General features: G+C 46.4%; 1 protein-coding gene across 5 annotated transcripts in view; it reads left to right on the top strand.

Moving 5' to 3' along the window:
* PLCXD1 (phosphatidylinositol specific phospholipase C X domain containing 1) overlaps positions 1-16,719 on the top strand; it is a 28,331-nt gene extending 11,612 nt beyond the window's left edge. For 4 of the 5 annotated variants that reach the window (XM_024104448.3, XM_042840850.2, XM_024104450.3 and 1 more), the window contains 4 exons: positions 682-810; positions 1,839-1,994; positions 10,074-10,257; positions 15,982-16,719. In XM_024104448.3, coding sequence (XP_023960216.2) covers positions 682-810; positions 1,839-1,994; positions 10,074-10,257; positions 15,982-16,277 — 765 coding nt within the window. In that variant the 3' untranslated portion in view covers positions 16,278-16,719. The remainder of the gene's footprint in view (positions 1-681; positions 811-1,838; positions 1,995-10,073; positions 10,258-15,981) is intronic. The other variant, XM_005283275.5, reaches the window with a different exon arrangement.
* Positions 16,720-18,377: the final 1,658 nt, after the last annotated feature.

Below are 18,377 nucleotides of genomic sequence, written 5' to 3'. Positions count from 1 at the left end.
AACTGTCCTAGCAGAGTAATTAGAACAAGGCTATGGGAAAGAGTAGATGAGGTCTCCGTTTGTAGGGATTCAGAAACTGATTCAGCCTTCTTAAAGACTTTAATATTATAAATAAATACATAAAATAAAAATCCAGTATCCATGGGATTATTATTTCTGTTGTGGGAACACGATCAGGGAGCTCCCTAAAGAAAATCTCTGTAAAGTCTTTGATCTGAGGAAAATGAATGCAGACATTTTAAGTTGCTGATCCTGCAACCTTTTCTCATACCAGCAGTCCAGATGACTTCAATAGGAGTATTATTGAACTCAGAACTCAGTATGAATCAGAACTGCTCATGTGTAGGGGTTGAACTTGGGTTGGCTCCTAAGCTTTTATTATGTAGACAATTTAAAGTCCTTTTTAAAAGATCTTAAACTAATCTGTGTTTAGTGTCCACTTCATAAGGAAATAAAAACCCTTCATGTCAGATGTTTCTGTAACTTCAGAGCAAACTGTCAGCACCACACACAAATCTTTCAGCATCATTTTTGAGGTGAAAGATGTAATAGATTTGGTAATCCTAAAAATATGATAAATAAGACTGGACAATTTTATAAGTTTCTTTAGATTTCTTAAAATAAAGGAACACATGTCCCTTGAAAAAATTTAGGATTCTTTTGTTGTTTTTAACCATTCAGGTACTAAATGTGTCAGAACAACTGGATGCCGGGATTAGATATTTGGATTTTAGGATTGCTCACAAGCCTAATGACTCTTCTGTGAATTTGTACTTTGTGCACATGGTATACACAACGGCTGTAGTAGAGGTACTGTTCTTAAATCTGGAGCATTCAGGAAGGAGTGCTGCTTAATTTTTTTTTAAAAGAACCAACAACTATTTCTGAGTAAGAACTGCTTTGGGGGGGAACACTGACCCTAAGATTTTCTGAACAGGTTATTCTTTCTTCAGTAACTTGGGAACTTCAAAATAAGGAATTAAATATACTGCAATGTTGATTGTCGGAACTGAAATTAATTTCTACAGTTGTCAATGAGGCTTAACCTCCATGCAGCCACCTGTGAGTTGGAATTCTCTTCCACTGTTCTCTGCAAACAAATGATTGCCGTTTTCCAGGGTGTGTTTTGTGATGGTCCCAGTATCTCATCTTGCGCCAGCCCATCATTCTGTGATGTGGGCACAAAGTGACTGCTTTGAGGAATAAGTGACAGAAAAATAAGATGGGATTTAATACAGGTACAATATTTTTCAAGGAAAATGTATTTAATGAAAAGATCATGACTCAGTCTTTTGGTCTTAAAATGTCACATGTTGATTGGGGTATTCCTGTACTGGCATGCATAGGACCTGGCCATGCTGTTAGTTGCATATGACTTCAATGAGATGTAAGTGTCAGCAACTAATGGGATAATAAAGGCTTGTCAAGACCATCGGAGTCAGGAGACCTGGGTTCTATCCCTGGTTTTACCACTGACTCACTCTTTGACCTTGAACTAGTCCAGAAAAATGGGGATTCTACTTTCCACCTTTGAGATCCTCGGATGAAAGACACTGAAGATGCAAAGCCACTATATACCTTATATGCATTGGTATATAAGGTGGAGAGCCACAGGTGTTGAAATCAGCATAGCTCCACTGAATTAAAATCCAAAGGATGGCTTTCCAGCCACTATGAAACTTCTTGCAGAATGTCCCATATTGTCATTCATGATAAAGCTATGCTGATTTGCACCAGATGAGGGTCTGGCCTATCATAAATCATTAGTTTATGATTTATTTAATTCTCCCTTACCATCAGACAGGCTTTTCTAAGTTGATTTGACTTTACTTTTGTAGGATATTCTGTGGGAAATTTTAAAGTGGTTGCAGGCCCATCCTCAGGAGGTCGTTATCCTTGCCTGCAGGAATTTTGATGGATTGACCAAGGAACTTCATCATCATCTTATCTCCTGCATAAAAATGATTTTTCATTCTAAACTGTGTCCAAAAGATGTAAGTGCAGACATAATTTCTTTTAGAACGATACAGTAGTTCTTTGATTTGTTATATGCTTTACGTTATCATTATGTTCTTTAAAGCTATAGAAACACGCACCTGTTCTATTATAAACAACATAAGTGTGAGTCAGTTATTAGAGTGTTATCACATAAGTGATGTCATAGTGTGGAGTGGCCCTCTAAGGGAACTGACTCAACTCCATCTGTGCTGTGTCATCCAATCCCAAGTAATGGGTTTGGACTTGGGCTTGTGATTGGGTCAGGTGACCAGGCATCACATGATGGTATCCCAGAAGCAGGGCTTCCTATAAGAATGAGCCTGCTCTGTCAGAGAGGGGAAGACCAGGGGAATACTCTAAAGAAGCCGAGAGTTGAAGGGCAAGCTGAGAGAGCGCTGTGGCTTGCAGCCTTGACACAAGGGTAACTGAAAAGAGAAACGGTGGGGAAGCTCCTGACACATGGCCAGAGAGGACTGGGAAGGGCCTTTCCATATCATCTAGATGGAAAGACTTGACTGGAACTACCTGGCGTGAGGATAGAAGCCTTAAGTGGAAGAGGCTTTTGAGGATATGCTGGGCAGCAGGACCTGGGTTTGTGGGGAAATACTGTTGAGTCCAGCAAGGCGCTGAAGAAACTACAGAGTTGGGGAAAGACTTGTTTTGATTTAATTTGACATTTAAATGTGCTGTCTTAATAAACCAGAACCCAAGAAGGGGTGTTTATTTGACTTGAATGAGAGCTGGGGGGGACAGTTACTGAAAAGCCCAAGAAGGGGAAACTGAGGCAAGAATTAGCGACAGGTTTAGGATAGTCTGGAGGCTTGGGAGACCTGGGTTCAATTTCTTGCTGAGCTACAGATTTCCTGTGTGGCAAGTCACTTGGGCCCAGATCCACAAAAGTACTCAGGCACCTAACCCCCAGATTTAGGAGCTTAAGTCCCAGATTTAGGATCCAGTGTGATCTACAAAGCTCCCACTCAGGTCCAATCTAACCCAATAGGTGCCTTAATTCAAGTCTCACTCCACACCTACATTTCCTCTGCAAAAATTCCCATGGCACTGTTTCTGCCTGTGGGCATGGGGCTGCAGTGCACATGCCAGGTGTCCGGATGCCTGTCTCCTGCCTAAACCCCAGGCGATCCACAATCCAGGGCTCCATCTGGTAAGCATGCTCAGATCAGGGGCACCATTTGAGGGCAGCAGAGGGGGGCGAGTTTCATACAGAAGGTGTGGGAGCTCCTAGGTGGAGCTCTTAACTACAGCACAGCAGTGTGAAATGTAAGTTCTATGGAGGAGAGGTGTCCCTGGGGCAGGGAGTCAGTATTTTGTTTACAAACAGAGGCAGGGTGATTAAGATAAGAAAGGGCTGGTGATTAAATTAAGTATCTGGAAGTCTAGCCTGTAAAACAGGAGTGTGTGTGAGTATGTGTGAGTGTGTGTGGTTTTAGAGAAAACATAGGGGACTCAGAAAAAATACAGCCAAGCCCTCTGAGCCAAGGGGGAGATTTGGGGGCATAGGTGAAAAGAAGGGGCCAAAACCAAGGGAAGGGCTAGCAGTGATATAGAGAGGTTCCCACTCTACCTGTGGTACTTATGTGGTCCCGTCACCGTAGTATCTGAGTGCCTCACAAGGTCTAAACTATTTCTCCTCACAGCCCCTCCGTGAGGTAGAGCAGTGCTGTTATCCCCATTGTACAGATGGGGCCATGAGGCACACACAGACCAGAGGCCAGATTTTCAAAGGTATTTAGTCACCTAGTGGGATTTTCAAAAGTGCCTCGAAGGTTTGATACTTTGTAAACCCCACTAGATGCCAAGCTGCATCTTTGGGTCCCTAAAAGGTTTTGAAATTCTGTCTGTACAACACCGGCCTGAGGTCAGACAGGAAGTCCATGGTGGGCGGGGGAGTAGATCACAGGTCCCTCAGGGCTAGCTCCCTATCCAGCAGACCAGCCTCTCGCTCTGCTGCATGCGGCAAAAAAAAGAGGACTCTGATAGATGGGAACAAAACCAAGGTGGCCTGTTCTCTGAGACTCCAGCAGTCAGTCCCAGGAAGTTGGGACGGATGTCATAGTTGACAGCATGAAAAGCAGCATAGAGATCAGGAAGGGTGGAGAATGAGAATCAGATGAGAGGAGATCATTTAACTCCCAAGGGGTGGCAGGTTCTGCCACATGCTGGGCTGGAGAGTAATGGCTGCTGTCAGGGCCGGTGTAACCACTAGGCCAACTAGGCGGCTGCTTAGGGCGCCAAGATTTGGGGATGCCAAAAAGCGGTGTCCGGTGTCACGAGAGTCAGCTGAGCGGGGCAGGGCAGGGAGTGAGGCCTCCATAACAAACCTGCCCCCGCAGCGAGGGGTGCCGCCCAGGACGGTCAGTGGGAGCCTGCGGCGGAGCAAGGAGCAGACAGCTGGCTGGGCGCGGCGACCCGGTGGCACTGTGCCAATGCAGGGAGCCGGCCCTGATCTCCATGGAGATCCTCACCTGCTCCCTGGGAGAGCCTGGCTCTGCCCTCCTGGCCCTTGGGTTCCCCCCGGAGGGCGAAGTACTCAGAGCCTGGGAACGTTTAGAGACCCTGCGAGCTGGGGGCATTCTCAGCCTCCTCCTTGCTCATAGGTTTCCCTGGGCCAGAAGGGACCGTTGTGTCCCACTTCCGCCTTTTAAAAAGGTGGTCATCCTAGCTCAGTGGTTCTCAACCTACTTATCATTGTGGGCCACATATGTGGCCCACTACATGATACCTGGGCCACAGGTTGAGAACCACTGTGCACCCCTCCCCCCCCCAAGACCCCTATGCCCAGTTCCTGCCCAGAGCCCCCTCTGCAGAGTGGGGCCAGGAGTGGACCCCACTGCAGGGCTGGGTGGCAGGGCAGCCCCAGATGCCACCGTGCGGCAAGGCAGCAGAGCTCTGGCAGCCCTGGACCACACCGCCTGGGACAGGTCAGCCCTGGTGGCCCCGGACTCCGCCGCCTGGGACGGGTCAGCTCTGGACCCTGCAGTGCGAGGCAGGGTAGGGCAAGGCAGGGCAGTACAGCCTCAGCGGCTCCGGACCCTGCTGCGCCGGCTGGCTCCGGACCTCGCCGTGCAGGGCAGGGCAGTCCCAGTAGCTCCAGACCCCTGCGGCCTCTAGCACACAGGTGGGCCTCAGCTGTGTGCTAGTTGGGCTGTATGCGACCCACGGGCTGCGCGTTGAGAACTGCTGCCCTAGCTATATCAGTACATACCAGTATCAACCAGCCTTCACAAAGCATAATACAAGGAGTACTTGTGGCTACCACGGCTACCACTCTGAAAGCAAAATACATTTATTCTTGAGCTAAAAGCACTACAGAGAGAACATACAGTTCCTGCATGCATGCTAAAAGCTTATCAGAGATCACCATCCATCAGTCTTACAGGGCCCTGGTAAGCCAAAGTGTTTCCCACCCTGGTGTAACGATGCTGGTTCTGGCGGGACCCAACTGAGAGTGCCAATTCAGGACAAATTGCTTAAACAGGGCAGTTACAGCCCAAGGCTGGGGTTTTTCCACCTCTAAGGCAAACCAAACCAGCCAGACTAAGAGGACTTTGGTCTCACCCCACTGGCTAACCATAAGTCACACAAGCAATTCCCTTAGACACTCCAGTTTCCCAGTATCACCACCAGTGCCACTCGTTATGGGGACAAATGGTTATGAAAACCAATACCCCAGTAAAAGAAAAAAGGTTCTCCTGATCCCATAGGACCAAGCCCCAGACCCAGGTCAATATACAAATCAGATTTTATCCACAAATCACGCTGTTGCCAATCCTTTAGAATCTAAAATCGAAAGGTTTATTCATAAATGGAAAAAGCTATAGATGAGAGCTAGAATTGTTTAATTCGAATCAATTACATACAGTAATGGCAAAGTTCTTGGTTCAGGCTTGTAGCAGTGATGAAATAAACTGCAGGTTCAAAATCAAGTCTCTGGAATACATCTCCAGCTGGGATGGGTCCTCAGTCCTTTGTTCAGAGCTTCAGTTTGTAGCAAAGTCCCTCCAGAGGTATGAAGCAGGATTGAAGACAAGATGGAGATGAGGCATCGGCCCTTTATAGTCTTTTCCAGGTGTAAGAACAACTCTTTGTCCTTACTGTGGAAAATTACAGCAAAATGGAGTCTGGAGTCACATGGGCCAGTCCCTGCATACTTTGCTGAGTTGCCAGGTGTATTTGCCTTCTCTCAATGGGTCCATTGTATAGCTGATGGTCCTTAATGGGCCATCAAGCATGCTAGGCAGAGCTAACACCAACTTGTCCGGGATGTCACCCAGAAGCATAGCATAAGTTTGAAATACAGACAGTATAGAGCCAATATTCATAACTTCAACTACAAAATTGATACACACATATAGACAGCATAATCATAACCAGCAAACCATAACCTTGTCTTAGACACCTCATTTGACCCCCTTTATACACGATTTGGTACCACTACAGGACCATGGTTGCAACAATGATCTATATGGTCCCAGATTATATGAATAACGTCACACCTTGCACAAGGGTTGGGGCTCCCAGTGGACAGAGGGCTCTATCTGGTTGCTGAATAAAAATGAAGGCCCTGTGTGACCTGTGTCAGTTCAAGCTGAGCATTTTATACCAAAAGCCCTTTCTTTATTTGAGTCTCGGGAAAACTCATTTTAAACCAGCATATGCAAACACTCCTTGGGGTGGTGCTTCTCTAGAGTTGTTTACAATCCTCAGGGTAATCACCCCCTGCTGCTTTTAGTTCCTAGAGGAGCTGTGGTAACCCTCCCCCATGGTGTAAAATACAATCACACATAGATATTGCATGGGGTTGCAATATCTGTTACAATTCCATTGAAGGCAATGGGATTATTTGTATGAGTAACTACTTACCACCATGAGGAAGGCGCTCACAATCTGGGCCACAGAAATTAAATGGGATTCTTGTCTAGATATTAATTTAAAACCCTAATAGAATTTAACATTTTTAATTTTTAAGACACTATTAGATTTCATAGCAGGCACAGAAATCTTGTAAGGCTGTGTATACTCTGCCACTTTCAGTGCTAAAACTTTAGTCGTTCAGGGGTGTGAAAAAACACCCCCCTGAGCGCCAAAAGTTTTAGCGCTGAAAAGCGCCAGTATAGACAGCGCTTTATCACCGGGAGCCACGCTCTTGGCGATAAAGCTACCACCCCTTGTTTGGGGTGGTTATTTTTTATCACCGGGAGAGCTGGTGATAAAACGTGACTACACTGCCCACGTCACGGTGCTGCTGCGGCCGCGCTGTAACATGGGCAGTGTAGACATACCCTTACATTTGATAGGATGGCTTAGAAACACTATAAAGAGTATATCATTCTCTGTTACTTTCTGTAGGTTAGATAAATTTCTGGCGGACTCTTTTGTGGTTTCCTCCTAGTTCAGTTCACTAGAATTTTTTGCAAAATGGAAAATAGACTGCATCTATACTAGCAAACATTATACCTATAATTCTCCACCATTGCTACCATTAGCAGAGCTGCATTTTGCTATGGCTAAAAGTTTGCTAATGTGGACAAGGCCATATAGTATATAAATACAGATTTAAAAATATATACTTCTTTTCCTCTCCCCTCCCTTCATGCCTAAAATGGCCCCATGTAAAATCTCTTGTTCTGCAGTCCAGTAAAGGGTACATAAGATGTTTGGTAATTAGGTGAACTTTGTAATTGCACCTGTGAATTATATTGGCACCTGATAGATTGATTCACACCAGATTCCACTGATGGCATTCAAAATAATTCACTCCCCTAGCGTGCCTAGTCAGAGTGATGATGTTAAATGCACTTCTAAGGTAGTACTGGGAATGTCTGTGGAGGTGGTTTTTTTAGTGTACTTTTGGTGCTAGTGCTCTCCTGACAACTCTGGCCCTAAAGTTCTCTGATAGAATTGATACATAATGGTAGCAGCACCAGTACAGGCTTCCTCACACTGCTCCTCCAATGTATGTCAGCTGTGTTCCAGAGGGACAGTAGTTAGGGAATGAGACAGTAGTCTGGTCTGTCTTTTTGATCCTGGACCTCTCTGCTACAACTGCCAACAAGGCATTAATTAGTGCTAGTGCTTTTTGTGATGTGGGCTTCTCCACTAGGGACTGGACTGGGACCACCTACTGACTTCACACAACAGCCAGCAGGTGGTAATGACTTTCTCTATTGAACTTAGGCTGAACCCACCAGCCCTCCAGAAAGGGCTTGATTTAATAATCAGAGATTATTTAATGATTAAATTCTAAGAGTTACAATTTTCAAGGTTTTTTTAAGCCAGCTACAAGGTACAAGAGCTTTGAGCAGTTAAACAATTAACATTTCAAAGAGGCACATGAACAGTCAGATTTCTCTGGAGACTGGAGGGCTATAGGCCAATGATGACTCTGTTTACTATTTGAATTAAGTCTTTGAAGTTACCATATGTAGTATGGTATCCATCCAAGAAACCATCCATTTCAAAGAGGTTTGTGCAGCAGAGTTAAAATAGAACAATTCTGGGGGAAATTAGATGATCCTGAATATTCAAGGCCTCAACTGAAGACGTGAGTGACACTGTTTTATTGTTTCCTCACAGCACTCTTTGACATAATGTCTGGATTAACAGAACCAATATTAGAGACGGTAATGGAATAGATTACTTGTATTCAGAATGGTCAGCCAGAATGGGATGAATTAAACTGCCCTCACCACAAAAGGAATTTTTGATACAAAATAATAAAGGGACTAAGATCGTGAAGGGGCTATCATACCATGCTGTAGCTTTCAGTGCCGGATTCTTGCTTCTACCACTTATGCTGTTGAACCTGACATGTTGCCAGCCCTTAGTTCTGGTAAAATGGTATAAAACTCCTTTTAGTTCTACTGGAGAGTAAGACTTCAAAAATCTGGACTGTGGTGCCAGGATTGGGATGAGTGACCAAGGTAATTATAGCAGGTGCGGCGTTTGATCTCCACCTGCTTTAAAATTACACATTTCTTTAGTCCCCCTCTCCCCCCCCAAATGGATTCTCTCCCCCTTCCCATTTCAATGACGGGGCAGCGGGGAGGTATTCCCTTTCTTTGTGGAGAGCTGGGGAGAGAAGTATGGAGATAGGAAGGTGTTTTCCTTGCTCTGCCCATCTGCCCCACCACACTGAAGTTGCTTCAGGGAAGAGCAGGAATGGATTAAGTTGCAAACACTGGCAAATCAGGGCGAGGGTAGAAGAATGACACTCTCTAAGCATTCAGGGTTCTTAGCATAGCAGTCTGAGGTGCATGTGCAGTAGAGCCATGAAACGGACACAGGCTAAATAGCCTTTGGGAATAAGAAATTAGGTAAACGTTACTTAAAGAACATGGATGGATCACATCTAGTCTATCAGAGAGAGGGCCAATACACTGAAACGATCTCTAAGTAAATGTGACTTTTAGGTTTCAAATTACATCCCTTCTCGCCTGAAGCATCCCGCAAATCATCTTGTTCTTAAGGATAGGTGAACTGGTTCCGACTCATAGGCACTGGAGATCGGGATGATGGGGACTGTGAGAGAGGGGAAGAAGAGGGTCAGGCTGGTGACTAGGGTTCTCCCTTGACAGGTCCAGGAGAGTCAGTCTGGCGAGGGGGTGCTTCCTTGAAGGCTCTGGGAGGGAGATGTTTTCGTTGCTTGCCAACCCTACCCCCCCACTCTTGCAGTACTACTAGCACCCTTGTCTAGAGCTGGTGTGTGTTTGTGGAAGGCATTAGGGGAACTGTGGTTGGTTTCCTGTTAGAGAGGAGGAAGGAGAACGTGTAATGTGTGCCCTAAATAGAACTGCCAAAGAGATGGAGACTTCCTGATTCCCCAAGGATCTCGAGTTATTATTACATCACAGAGCTCTCTCAGCCCAAAGCAGTTTCTAATTCACCTGGTGCCAGCCCTTTTTGTTGGCAGGTTTAGCAGCATTGTCTGAATTGAGCCTGCATCTATTTCATTTTAGAGCAAGTTCATGTCTTAGCATTTGATTTTTTTAGAGTTGCCCAGGAGCTAGTCATTCAGCTCCTGTCAATTTTAACAGTAGAACTGTCATTCCTTTCAGGTGGTTCCAACGCTACGGAACATGTGGACATATGGGTACCAGGTTATCATCTCCTATGAGGATGTGAATGAAGTAATGAAGCACCGTGAACTATGGCCTGCAATTCCATATTGGTGGGGAAACAAGACTGCAACCCAAGATCTTATCCAGTATCTGGAATCTATGAAAAAGAATGGGCGCCCAGGTACCTACCACATCTCACTTACAGGCAGGGCCGGATTAACTTTTTGTGGGCCTGGTGCCAAACATATTTGTGGGCCCCCATGGGACAAAATGCAGGGGGGCAGGATGGTCAGTCTCCAGAGCGAAGGGTGGGCTGGGGGCAATGAGGCACAGCACGGCGGGAGCAGCCCCGCTCTGTGCAGCCCAGCAGGAGGGCACTGTTTACAAACCTGCAGCTGCCAGACACACACTGGCCTGCCCAGCCCTGTGCTGCCAGCATGCCCCTTCCCCTTGAGGGCGGGCCCACACCACACCGCCCCCCTGCACAGTGTCTCACCCTTATGCTCAGTGCCCCCTCGCCCAGAGACCTCCACCACAGATCTCTATGCCCAGCTCCCACCCCTCCCAGAGACCTCCCCTGCTGCTCCCCGCCCATAGACCTGCCCACCACCTTCCTCAGAATCCCACCATCACAGCTGCACAGCACCCCATATTCCTGAGGGAATTGTGCACCAAAAAATTAAAAATTCTGTGCACAATATTTTAAAATTCTGGAAATTTTGTTTGTCAATAAATAAATGTGGAGGCTCCAACATGGCAGTGGGGAGCACAGGCCACTGATTGCATGGAGATGGGCGTTTACCCTGCAGCCTCCCCCCACCCCACCCTGGGACAGGGACTCAGCAGTGAGGCTGCACTCGACCCTGACACAGTGCAAGGGCCAGGCCTGCCCCAGAAACACCCTGGGGCCCTGCCCCCCTGTGCCAGGTGCACCAGGTGTGGGTGAGCAGGCTCAGCCCGGCAGCAGGATCCACGTACAGAGGGACTTAGCGTGGGGGGATCCAGGTGGGGGTATGAGAGTTCTCTGTGGGGCAATCTGGGTGCAGGTGGCTCAGTGGGAGATCTGGATGCACAGAAGCTCATTGGGGGGCTCCAGGTGCAGGGGCAATGGGACTCTGCAGGGGATCCAGGTGAAGGTGTTTGGGGCTCAGCAGGGGGCGGTCTAGGTGCAGGGAAGGTGAGGTTCATTTGGGTGGGGGTCCAGGTGCAGGTGGTTGGGGCTCAGTGGGGAGGGTGTCTGGGGGGGCTCATTGTGGTGGTACAGATGCAGGGGAGATGGGGCTTGTCAGGGTGAGGGTTCAATGGGCCTGCTTAACAGGGGAGCCCCAGCTTCTGCCAAGGAGACGCCACATGCTGGGCTTCAGCTTCCCCCCTGCCCCCGCTTCCCCCATCCCCTTCTCTTTCCCATTCCATGCCCCTTCCCCACCGCTCCATCTCCTCCCCAGGCTTGGGGGGAAGGGGGGAACTGCCCCCCAGCACGAACTGGAGGAGCGGAACAGGTTGGGGCAGGGTCGCTCCACTTCCTGCCGCCCGGTGATTGCAGGGCAGGACTGACCTTGCACTCATGGGGCAGCGGAAAGTGGAGTGACCAGCCCCAGCCCATTCCGCTCTGCTCCCCTGGCTCCTGGACTTTGGGGAAGGAGGGAACTGCTCCCCAGCACTCACCGGCGGTGTGGCTGGGAGCTGGCGGAGCGGAGCGGGCTGGGGCCGGGTTGCTCCACTTCCCGTCGCCGGGTGAGTGCAGGGTGGGCCTGTCCCCTGCAGCAGTCCCCCAGGATGCATAGCTCAGGGGAGGGTTGGAGTGGGGGCGGAGCAGGGGTGAGAAGAGGCGGGGTCGGGGTGGAGCAGGAGCGGGGGCAGCTTTCCTGGCTGGCTCAGCCGTCCAGGGGATCAGGCTGTCCGGGGCTGCTTCTGACTTGGGGCCTGGCACCATGGTAAACCTGGTACTGCTTACAGGAACTAAGAACACACCCAGGAACAAGAAATGAGTAGAAACCCCAAACTACTTAGTGCCAACATATGCATTTGGGCCTGATCCACAAAGATACTTAAGTGCCTAAGTCCCAGTTGTAGGCTCCATGGTGATCCACAAAACTCCTGCTGAACCTTGTAGGCGCCTTAACTTCAGCCTCTGGTCATGTGTCCTGCTGCCTCTCTCTAGGCATCTGGATGCTTATCTTGCATATGAGGCCTGATCTGGCAGGCATGCTCTGAGGCTGCCTACTGGATCAGGTCCCACTTAAAATCTGGCTAGTGGTGGTGGTGTGCATCTTATAACTTTTAACCCAGTGGTCAGAACACTCAGCTGGGATGTGGGAGACCCAGGTTTAATTTCCCCATCTCTGCCAGAGGGGGAGAAAGGAGACCTCTGTTCAAATCCTATGTCTCAGCAGGGAGCTCTAACCACTGGGCTATGGGATATTCTGAAGAAGGGTGCCCTTAATCTCTCCTGTTGAAGCTGTTCCACTGTGGGTAAAGTGAGAGTGACAGGAGCAGGGGGATTGAACCCTGGGTCTCCCATCACCCAGGTGGGTGCCCTAACCACCAGTCTCTCTCTCTCTGGCCCAATGACTGTTCTAAATAGGGGATGGGGAGTGGGGTTCTGAACAGTCATTGGGCCAGAGATGAAATCACACTTTCGTTCTTTATTCACAGTGGAACAGCTTCACCAAGAGAGACTGAGGGAGCCCCACATCAGAATAATCCCATAGCTCAGTGATTAGAGCCCTCTCCTGAGGTTTGGGATGCCCTTGTTCAAATTCTTTTGCCCCTGCACGTAGAAGAGGAATTTAACCTGGGTCGCCCACATCTCAGGTGAGTACCCTAACCACTAGGCTAGAAGTTAGACGATGCCCCTTCTTCTGTGTGGAGAGAGGGACATGCCTAACTCAGTCTCATCAGAAACAATGTAGACACCTAGCCCCCCTGGCTCCACAAGAGGGATTCCCATTCATGGATGGCTACCAGAGAGAAACTGAAATCCAGGCTACAGGGAGGGACCAATCTCTGTCAGCGCGAGGGTGCTTAGGTCACACCCCTTTCATCAGCATCTCCACTTAGGTGGCTCCCTGCGTAGCATGCTGGCTTTTTGGATCACATTGTAAGGTGCCTATTTCTCCCAATGCATTGTATTGGGACCCTAGGTGCATAACTCAGGCTTTGTGGATCCCATTGATATTTTCTAGGTGCCTAAAAGTGAGTGTTGCTGAGCCCAGAATCACAGTGCCTAAGTCCCGTTATAAATCTGGGCCTTAATGTCCTACTTGTTACACTGTATGCAGTAGCTGTTACCTTGCTTTAAATGTCCAGGATACTGAATGGGTGTGATCCTACGTGGCTGGTTAGATCAGTGTGAAGTTCATCTTCCCACATGATGTTTCCAAAAATGGATCAGCTCTCTGCTTCTTTTTTACGTATCAGCTATTTGCTTAAAGTTGTGACATGAATCTGAATTCTGGGAAGGAAACTAAGGCAGGGAAAAAACAGAAACATGGGTGACTGATATTAAAAGACAGGAGGGGTTTTCACTGAGTTTTGAAATCCATTATAAAGTAAACTATCTTTTCTCAGACACAGCTCACATCCAAAACTAGCCCTCAGAAGTTGATTTCACTTTGTAATTGTCCATGGTTACCCCATGTAAACATGATAGTCATCAGCTAACCACATCCCTGTGACACTGAAACTCCTGATCACTTCTCACTGCAAACCCACAAGCCTGCACCAGCACCACTAACTCAGACAGTTAAGTGAAACCTGTAAGCACTTCAGCAGGTCTAACATTTTTCAAATAGCAGGCAGTGATGCACACATGTGTGTGCAAGCCAGTGCATTACCACTAACAAAAAGAAAGAGGCCTTTCATGTTAGTAAGTGTAGCAGTGAGTAAATTAAGTAAATATATATTGAAGCTTAAACACTCTTTCTTTGATATTAGTGAGAGTAGCATAAATGAGTGATTAACATACAATGATGGAAGAATTGTGAAAGTGAAAGCTTTACAGCTTGACTTTATGCTTTGGTGTGTCACAGGAGTGCTACCGCCTCAAGAAACGTAAATTAAATAAAAAAAAAAATAATAGAGATATCCTATCTCCTAGAACTGGAAGGGACCTTGAAAGGTCATTGAGTTCAGCCCCCTGCCTTCACTAGCAGAACCAAATACTGATTTTGCCCCCGATCCCTAAGTGGCCTCCTCAAGGATTGAACTCACAACTCTGGGTTTAGCAGGCCAATGCTCAAACCACTGAGCTATCCCTCCCCTCCCCCAATGTGTTTTATCTATCCAATTGATCTCTACAAATTAAGATGTATCTAAAGCATTGTGAGGGGGGTAAAAGGGAGAGAGAGAGCCATTGTATACCTGCCCCTCTTTCCCTCTCCCTACTGCCTTCCACATTCTTTCTTTTCTCACTTTTTGCATTTCATGTAATTAATGGGGTTTAAAAGCCTCAACCCACCTTCTGCATCAATCTGCTTCTCCTCCCTGTTAGTGATGTACTACTTTCATGGAAATTGCCTCCAAATGGATACCTTTCCTTTAGAGTTGGGCATTATGCCATATATTATGGGGACAATTAACCATTAAAGAACAGTTAACCCTTGTTATATGCCTCAATTTGTACACCCTCAGTACTGATACAGCTGTAAAAGGAGGCATGTCAGCCCTTCATTTTCTTCCTCGAATAGAGATGCAGGGATGGTGAGTGATGACTGGGGGGGAACAATGGGCCATATTAGACAACTGATATTTAGAGGGGACTCCTCAATGAAGCCATTGCTTGTTAGCCTGTAGAAGTTGAGGCAACGCTTATGGGGAAACTTATGACTGGATCTTGCCACAGATATTGTGCAATACTGTTCATAAAAAGAAATTGCCAAATCAAGGCACAATATGGCCCTATATCTATATACGGAACTCCAGTTACTGTTAAATGACCTAGGGTATGTCTTCACTACCCACTGGATCGGCGGGCAGCGATCGATCCAGCAGGGGTCAATTTATCGCATCTAGTCTAGATGTGATAAATCAACCCCCGAGCGCTCTCCCATCGACTCCTGTATTCCAGCTCAGCGAGAGGTGCAGACAGAGTTGACAGGGGAGCGGCAGCAGTCGACTCACCGTGGTGAAAACACCCCGGTAAGTTGATCTAAGTACATCGACTTCAGCAATGTTAGTCACGTAGCTGAAGTTGCGTAACTTAGATCGATTCCCCCCCACCCAGTGTAGACCAGGCTTTCACCATAATGAAAATTCTCCTCGACTGACGGAGATTAGCAAGCAGGGAATATTTTCTTACAGGATGAGTAAATTAAGTGACTATATATTGAAGCATGTGGCCCTGAGTTAGGTTCACTGGTTTTAATTGCTCCATATCTACATAGCATAGCTTACAACTCTAAGAGGAAGTGAGCTGTTGAGACAACTCCAGTTACTGGAAAGGTACCTAATTTTCTGGAGGAAGCTCCTCTGCTAATTATTCAAGAAAAAAACACTAGATCAGGGGTCGGCAACGTTTGGCACGCGGCTCGCCAGGGTAAGCACCCTAGCGGGCCGGGCCAGTTTATTTACTTGCTGACGTGGCGGGTTCAGCCGATCGCGGCCCCCACTGGCCGCAGTTCGCCGTCCCGGGCCAATGGGGGCAGCGAGAAGCCGCAGCCAGCACATCCCCCGCCCGCGCCGCTTCCCGCCGCCTCCATTGGCCCGGGACGGCGAACCGCGGCCAGTAGGGGCCGCGATCGGCCGAACCTTCCGCGTCAGCAGGTAAATAAACTGGCCCGGCCGCTAGGGTGCTTACCCTGGTGAGCTGCATGCCAAACGTTGCCGACCCCTGCACTAGATGTAGGGCTGAGTCAATGCTCAGTAATGACAGATACCAATTTAATGTTTCTTTTTTTTTTTTCAGACTGTTTCTTTGTTGCAGGGATTAACCTTACTGAAAACTTAGAGTACATTCTGGAACATCCATTTGGATCCTTGAAGAAAATGGCCCTTTCTAGCCTTCCATTCTTGAAACTCTGGATAAAGCAACAGTATCCAGGACCAAAGAGGGAATGTATCAACATCATTGCTGGAGACTTCATAGGAAATCATGATTTTGTGAATGATGTGATAGAACTTAACAAAAAAATCATCCCTCCATTACATTACTATGGTAATGAGACTGAATTAAAGGATGTTTCAAGACTTTCAGCTTCATAACCTTGGTATGATTGAGTAGCTTTTGATCATCTCTCACAGGAAAGGCAATTTTCCTGGTTCAGATACATCATATGTGTACATAAATGATGTTTCTTCCTCCCAGGTATGTTGTGAAGATTCATTAGTTGACACTTTTGTACCAAAATCAGACTTTAAAACACACAATGCTTATGGCAAGCAAAACTGCCTATAACTAGGGGAGGGAGAAGAGCAAGAAGGCTTCTCCTTAAGTTCGCTAGAGCCCTTGCCACGTAGGTGTAATTTAGCTGGGAAGAGCATAAATATTGCAGTAACTGGTGTTAGAGAATATCCTAAGAACCTTACTCATCTTTCGCAAAACAGAGAAAATAAATTTGTTTACTGTTGATTTTTTTCTTTAAATATATTCTTAATGCAAATAGTTTCGTTATTTCAATAAAAAAATGTTAGTTATGGATTTAAATATTTGTTTGTGTGTGTGTGTGTGCGCGCATTTGCAACCTAAACATCTCAGTATGTGCACCAGTGAAACTGATTACACCTCTACCTCGATATAACACGACCCGATATAACACGAATTTGGATATAATGCGGTAAAGCAGTGCTCCGGGGGGGGGGGGGGCAGGGCTGCGCACTCCAGTGGATCAAAGCAAGTTCAATATAATGCGGTTTCACCTATAACGCGATACGATTTTTTGGCTTCCGAGGACAGCGTAGAGGTGTAGTTTGTTTTCATGGGTCAAGGTGAGTGAAATGTTAAAAGTACACAACATAATTAGCAAACAGAAAATTAGATTTTTAGAATACATTGTTTTGATAATCTAAAGCATTATTACTATGCCTGTAAGTAAATTTATCAAAACTGACAGTGTTCTTAAAGAATCTTGGCATTATTCTGGAATATGTCAAGTTGGTCATCTGGTGGGCATTTTGGCATCTTGGAGGGAAATGGCAATACTGTACCCAAGAGGGTACTGAACTGATCCTTTAGTGTCTGTCTTACACCCTGGTAAGTTTATTATTACAATGTTCATCAGCAGTCTCTATGCTAACATACTACTGTTTACTACATATTCCGAAGGCCTGATATTGCCCCCATTTTATAGTCAAGCCAATCCTGACTTCAAGGTAGCACAACTGGGCCCTCTGAGTAGATTTTTGCCCATTGAGCTTGAAATGTCTTCAATGAAGGGGCTGTTATGTAATGCCCAGTAAAAGACAAGCAAGATTTTTTTAAATGTTTTTCACACTTCAATTAAACTAGAATATGCTATGGACTAAAGGCTACTTTAATTTACACTGATGTAAATCTAGAGTATCTTTAATAGAGTTCCAAGTTCATAGGACTGGACGTGACCACCTGGGTCATCAAGTCCAGTCCCCTACTATTGTAGGCAACCCTTTCATAAACATATCATGCTCCATTTTAAAACTAGTTGTTTCCCCCACTACCCCAGCTGAAGACTGTTCAAGAACCTCACTCCTTTAATGGTCAGAAATCTTCCAATTTCCAGCCTAAATTATGCTCTAGATTAATATTTATATAACTGAAAACAGACTTTTCCCCCTCTTACTTAACAAAATAGCAACTAAAGCAGATACCGGATAGCTGGAGTTACTTCTACATTGCAAATCATGGGTTTTATGCCATGCACTGATTGTTAATACTATTTTTCTGTTTTAGTTTTTGGATAAAGTAGGTGCATTTTTATTGATCATGAAAGTGAGGACCAATCATTGGCAAGAGCCATGAAGAGAGGAGGCAGGTGTTGTATAAACTTCATTGTGTAGCATAAGCTTTATTGTGCAGCTCTGTCAGTATACCTCATTCTTTAGATGAGCAACACACTTTTTATACCAGTGGTGGGTTAAGATGAACAAACATCCACTAGAGACGAGACTGAACTCAAATGTTATTTGACCCCAAATCATATTTGAGTTCCAGAAATAAATGGCAAAGAAATTGCCTCTTTGTGAAACTTCACACTGATTTTTGGGTGGTGTGTCAATGGAAACCCCAACATTGCTTAAAAACAATTCTGCCAGTCTGTCATGGCATTTCTTATCCATGTTCTCTCTGTTTACTGTTAGTATATAGCAGTGAGGTATTTTGTTGGATTT

Source organism: Chrysemys picta, chromosome 1 (assembly GCF_011386835.1).
Source record: "Chrysemys picta bellii isolate R12L10 chromosome 1, ASM1138683v2, whole genome shotgun sequence".
In the NCBI taxonomy this organism is placed as follows: domain Eukaryota; kingdom Metazoa; phylum Chordata; order Testudines; family Emydidae; genus Chrysemys; species Chrysemys picta.
The sequence above is the reverse complement of the archived record's forward strand: the minus strand, read 5'-3'. Positions and strand labels throughout refer to the sequence as shown.